The sequence below is a fragment of the Hyla sarda genome, chromosome 4 (genome assembly GCF_029499605.1).
Source record: "Hyla sarda isolate aHylSar1 chromosome 4, aHylSar1.hap1, whole genome shotgun sequence".
NCBI classification, from domain to species: domain Eukaryota; kingdom Metazoa; phylum Chordata; class Amphibia; order Anura; family Hylidae; genus Hyla; species Hyla sarda.
The window spans coordinates 379,017,490-379,023,489 of NC_079192.1; the positions used below are offsets into that span (position 1 = coordinate 379,017,490).

General features: G+C 41.0%; 1 protein-coding gene across 2 annotated transcripts in view; it reads left to right on the forward strand.

Annotated features, from left to right (window-relative positions):
- LOC130267323 (zona pellucida sperm-binding protein 4-like) overlaps positions 1-5,668 on the forward strand; it is a 49,463-nt gene extending 43,795 nt beyond the window's left edge. Inside the window, exons 3-14 of one of the 2 annotated variants that reach the window (XM_056516892.1) lie at positions 347-468; positions 845-938; positions 1,885-2,037; positions 2,383-2,573; positions 2,816-2,913; positions 3,455-3,582; positions 4,064-4,253; positions 4,329-4,479; positions 4,790-4,868; positions 4,945-5,058; positions 5,173-5,298; positions 5,516-5,668. In XM_056516892.1, the coding sequence (XP_056372867.1) occupies positions 424-468; positions 845-938; positions 1,885-2,037; positions 2,383-2,573; positions 2,816-2,913; positions 3,455-3,582; positions 4,064-4,253; positions 4,329-4,479; positions 4,790-4,868; positions 4,945-5,058; positions 5,173-5,298; positions 5,516-5,667 (1,521 nt within the window). In that variant the 5' untranslated portion in view covers positions 347-423 and the 3' untranslated portion in view covers position 5,668. The remainder of the gene's footprint in view (positions 1-346; positions 469-844; positions 939-1,884; positions 2,038-2,382; positions 2,574-2,815; positions 2,914-3,454; positions 3,583-4,063; positions 4,254-4,328; positions 4,480-4,789; positions 4,869-4,944; positions 5,059-5,172; positions 5,299-5,515) is intronic. The other variant, XM_056516893.1, reaches the window with a different exon arrangement.
- Positions 5,669-6,000: the final 332 nt, after the last annotated feature.

The window sequence follows — 6,000 nt, forward strand, 5'->3', positions numbered from 1 at the left end:
AAATTACTAATGTCACTGCAAAGTAGAATTGGTGGCACAAAATATAAACCATAATATGGCTCTTTAGGTGCAAAACTGAAAGGGTTATGATTTTTAAAAGGTGGGGGGGGGGGGGGAACATGTAATTTGCAACTACGATGCCTTTATAGCACAGGGGGTCAGGTCACCCCCTGGTTGATGGATTTTAACCCCCACTAATTTGAAATTCATGTCCTAGGAACCCTCCCACTCTAATGCAGTAGAACTAAAGTTGCCATAAATCATGACAGGTTGTTATGCCATTTTAGTTATATTATAATATGGATAACTTATTTATTGTATGAGTTGAACTTTGTCTTTCTTCTAGACCATGAGGGAAAGTTTCAAGATCTGCACAATGACACGACTTGTGGCCTCTGGGTAGCACAAAACCTAGATGGCTCAATGACCATTGGTGCTAGTTATGATGGATGCTATGTCAGACAAGAGGTAGGTCAAGTGGTGATTTGGCATGAAAACTGCTACCCAGCATGCTGGTTGGCGACCACTGGTCTAAAGCAACCAATTAGGAGAGGGGTTTTTGAAAGTCTTATATGCAAACCCAAAACTGGTCTCACGTGGCTGTATTAAAGTTGACAGCCACTCTGTCCTCCATAGTAATGATAAACTGATTATGGATCATCATGGCTTATTTAGTAATGTAGAACTAAAGGTTGGGTCCACAAAAATACAGCTATTGGGCGAGTTTTTTTTTTTATTTTTTTGGACCAAGGGTTAGTGTTGTACAGCACTTGGCAGTTGTGCTTTTAAACTTGTTACACTGGGAATATGATCTCTATGTATAATTTATGCATCTTCTGTTCAGCAGGGAGATCATGTCATGACTCTGATCATGGAACGTATTAAGAATGGTCAAGTGGAACACCATAAAAAGGACCTAAAGTGCCCACCCTTACCAGGTAATAACGGGTACTCCAGTGGAAAACAAAAAATACTTCTGGTGCCAGAAAAAGTTACATGTATTTGTAAATTACTTCTATTTAAAAATCATAATCCTCCTAGTACTTCAGCTGCTGTATACTACTTTTCTTCTTGAATTTCCTTTCTGACTGACCAGTGGTTACACCTCTGTTCCTTTTAGGGACTGTCCAGAGTAGGAGCAAATCCCCATAGCAAACCTCTCCAGCTCTGGACAGTTCCTAACATGGACAGAGGTGGCAGCAGAGAGCAATTGTGGTCAGAAAGAAAGGAAATTCAAAAAGAGAAGATTCCTCTGCAGTATACAGCAGCTTAGTACTGGCCTGCTCCCATACCCGACAGGTCCCAGTTGCAATCAGCAGCCAGGACCTGTGGCTAATATCGGACATCGCCTATCAGGCTGATATCGGTATTGACCCTTTAGATGCCACAATCAAAGTTGACCGCAGATCCAGGCTGAAGCAGCAGAGCACTGATCAATGCAATGCTATGGCTCTGCATTGATCGGTGTCTGCAATCAAGGTATTGCATGTTATAGTCCTCTATGGGGGCTATAACACTGGAAAAAAGTGAAGAAAAAGTTAATGTGATTTAACCACTTCCCATAATTTTGAATCAACCTCCTTCCTATTTATAAAAAGAAAATCAAATAAACATATGTGGTATCGCCGCGTGCATAAATGTCCATACTATGGAATTTTTTTATGTGTACGGCATTAACATTTTTGTGTTAAACCAAATTTGTGTATTTTTGGTCACTTTGTATACCCTAAAAAAAGTGTAAAAGGCTATCAAAAAGTACCATGAAAATGGTACTGATAAAAACTTCAGATCATGGTGCAAAAAAATTAGCCTTCATATATCCCCATATACAGAAAAAAAGTCTCCTTGAATGCTTCTATAGAAGTTTTCTAAATTCTTTCCCAGCTTTGGATGCTCCAAGCCCTAGTGACTGTGCTGCCATCCAGAGAACTGACCGCTTGTTGTGTGCTAACTCGTCTGTGCCTTCTGACGTCTGTGAGCAACTAGGATGCTGCTTCTCTCCAGGAGACCTGCCTCAGTGTTATTATGGAAACAAGTGTAAGTTAACCCCTTTCCCTGGCATGCATGTTGTTGTTTTTTTTTTTTTTTTTTTTTAGTTTAGGAGAACATGTTACTAACACAAAAAATGGATTTTAGTCATTAAATAGCTTGGGGTGCACAGATCACGCACATTCTTAGTTTTTATTTACTAGTCTTACAAGGGACTGACAGCAATGACCAGATCTAATGTGTTGCGCTGTTCTGCAAAATCATATGCAGTTTTTGGTTGATCAATAGAAGTTATTTAAGATTAGAGAAAAAAATATATATAATATATATAAAAAAAAATTTCATTCATGACAATTGTGAAGGCTGAACAGTCCATACTGTTTCCTCTTCCAGTGACTACACGGTGTACAGATGAAGGGCAGGTTTTGATCACTGTCTCAAAAGATCTGACTGCGCCATCCTTGATCTTGGAATCTGCTTCTGTCCTTGGTGTAGATTCTTCATCATGCTCGGAAATGACGACTTCCAAGAGTTCAACTTTTCTCGTGTTTCAGTTTCCTCTTTCCTGTGGTAAAGGGAGTCGGGTAAGAATAAAATAAATGACTTGTATTTTGTTACCATGGCTGGGCAAGCTTAAGCAAGGTGGCCTCTGCCAATGAAACATGCCAGGGTTTGTGTGTTTGCCATAATGGAAGGTAGGAATATTCACTTTCAGAAAAAGAAATCTTAATGAGAGTCAAATTTTTCTCTAGCTGTAATGTGCATTATTTTTAGTAACTTTTTTGTGACTGCTTATGTCTCTAAACAATTTTCCATCCGTTGGCAGCTTATTGGTAACACAATTGTGTATGAAAATACTGTTCAAGCCACTATGGATGTTAAGACCTGGCAAGGGTCCTCAATCACAAGAGACAGTACAATGAGGTAAGAGCACTAATGCAGTTGGCAAGGCATATGAGCCATAGTTACAGCCAATGTGGCTGCCTCTGGGCCCTTGCTGAGAGGCCCATTCCAGACTGATTTTATTGGGGGTGAAATCTTGCTCAGGACTATCGGTCTGTGTACTATAAGGCTAGGTTCACACTACAGAATTTCCTACCGGAAGTCTGCTTAGAAACTTTGATCGGCGATTACACTGCACAGTGCACACAGAACTTCATTGGCCGACGTCCCACCACTCAATCTGCCACCAAAAAAATGAACTTGTTCGTTCTTCAGGCTGAATCTACTCCAGACATTGGAAGGCAATGTCCACGCGGTCCCAGTGCTGTCTAATGCACTCCGGACATAATTTTTTTTTGAACTTCGTAAGTGTGAACCTGGCCCAATGGTAGCAAAATAGTGGAAATTTTACTCTAAGAAAAATGAAGTCTGGCACCATGAATTTCATGACATCTAATGGCGCCTAAAAGGGTCATCATAGTGATATATTCCCAAAATACTCAAATATTTCCCTGTCTCCAAGGTTGACTGTCCTCTGTAGCTATGCTCAGACTGGCGATGTCCCGCTACAAGTCGAAGTGCTTACACTGCCTCCACCACTTCCTGTGTCAACTACTGGACCTCTGGTGCTGGAGATGAGGATAGCTAAAGGTAACATCTGACTGGTCATATTGCAATGTGTTAACTGTTTGTGGCTACGTATGGGTGCTTGCCAGCCTGTACAAATCTTATACACGGCACATAATGCCCACCTTTGGGGAGTCCTACTTATTGCTGTGGCTGTGTTTTACACAGGAGTGTTACATATGCATTTTGGCATCTGTATTCCAGCTCCAAGCCCCTTGCCTGACCGCAGGTCTGATAACACCTCCCTGGCCAACTTCTTTGCCTGAAGCAAGGCAATTATGAAACTGGCTGGGCCCATCTGTAGCAAATAACTTCTGGTACAGGTTTTGCCATGGGTTTCAGACTAAACATGAAGTTTGACTTCTTGGAAATTTTCAGCATAGTACATGTTGCTAGCATCTCAAATCTCTTCCACTTTTGTGCAGCAAATTGCTGTAAGTTTGTGATGCAAATAACTGGACCCAGCCTAACATGGCTTATTTTGTCTTAAATTTGTATCTTGTAGATGAGGCCTATACATCATACTACATGGACAACGAGTATCCTGTGACTAAATTTCTCAGAGATCCTGTGTCCTTGGAGGTCCACATACTAGGAAGAACAGATCAAAGCCTTATTCTAATGTTGGATAACTGTTGGGCCACTCCCAGTTCAGATCCCGCTCAAAAAGTCCAGTGGCCCATACTAGTAAATGGGTAAGATTAGAAAATAAAAAGCTTTTATGCCATAGGGACGGTTTGAACCTTGTAACCATGTGATGTGTATTTCAGATGCCCCTTTACTGGAGACAACTACATGACTAGGCAACTCCCAGTTGGCACTTCCTCACAGGCTGTGCAGTACCCAACCCACTACCAACGTTTCATTGTCAGTACCTTCACATTTATGGCTCCAAATGGGCAACATTCTCTTGGTGGACTGGTAAAGTATATTTGATATTTTATTGCATGCGTTTTACTAGAGGTAGTATGTTGGCAAATACCAATGGATCGGTGGGGCCAGTGAGATTTCAAGGTTTAAATTTAAGTAATATGGAGGAGCCATAATCTGACCGTAGATCTGAAACCTGACTGAGTTGTAATGGGGAGATCCTATGTAGAAACATTGATACAGCTTGCATGTCTATATAAACATGGCGACAGCCAGTGCATACGTTTTGGCAATACCGTAGCTTGATCTGTACTGTCGTTACTCATTCTTTTATGGAGGCTTTTTCAATTTAATGTTCCAGGTGTACTTTCACTGCAGTGCTGCTGTATGTGTCCCATCTGCAACAGAATCCTGCAGAACCTCATGTGGCCAAAGAAAAAGTAAGAGCTTCTATGTTAAAGCATTGTGTGGAGTGTTTCAGCTGGAAGTCAAAGAATTTACAATGTTTATCTGCAGAACGAGCCACCAAGGAAAGCTGGGAGGAGATCACAGTAAGCAAAGGCCCTGTTAACTTCATTGACCCTGAAACACCATCTCACATGAACGTTGACTTGTATTTTAGCACTCAAGGTAAAATGTTTGTTCCTTAACCATTTGTTAATGTCCTAGCCTTTGATCTATGGTCTTGTATAAGGACTCAATGCTGCTGACTTCCCATTAGTTATGTATGGTACATTTCATCAGGAGACATTTGGGATTATGATATGCAGAACGAAACATCTGATCCAGATTTTGTTGGTGCTGAAAAGGAAGACTCCATGGATGGTGACTTAATAGATTTGGGCAAAAACTTACCCAAGAGAGTCAAAGGTAATGAATAGTGTTTAAAGGGGCTTGCCAGGGATGGAGATCATTTATTTAAAAAAATATAAAATAAAATCACACCTATCCAAGACCTATTCACTTTAATGAAACAAAACTGCAATATAACCCACAACCTAAGGACAAAAGTGGTGCAGTGTTCAAAAGAAATATATATTTGGACCTTTTCACTGATCACATGTAGCTTCCTAACTTTCTTCACTAGGTGTTGATCCGGATTCGCACACTGTGTTGTGGCTGAGAGCAGCAGCTGTAGTAGGAGGAGTCCTTGCCTTAACCGCCGCAATGTTTGGAGTTTGGCAGTGTCACAGGAGTCGGAACCCAACAATGTACTCTTTAAAACTATTATTAAAGTGACACCCACCAAAGCATGGTTTCTGTGGTTTTTGTTTGGCACATATATAAAATTAAAAAAAAATTCTGCTTGGCCCTGACAGGTACACTTTAAAGCAGCATTGTTGTTTGCATAACATTTTGACATGTCAAATGTTGCTTGTACCAGGTCATTCAACTGACTGAGTTACAGCTGGGTGCAGTGTGCGCCTCACTCCTGGGCTGTCGGAGTGGTTGGCCCGTACAGAAGAGAGCACTGACGTGCACTTTAAGGCATTATTCTCATCGCTGCAAAAATAAGTTAAACTCCTGCTCCTTTTGGAACTTGCCTAGGTTTATGTGGAAAATATGTTGCCC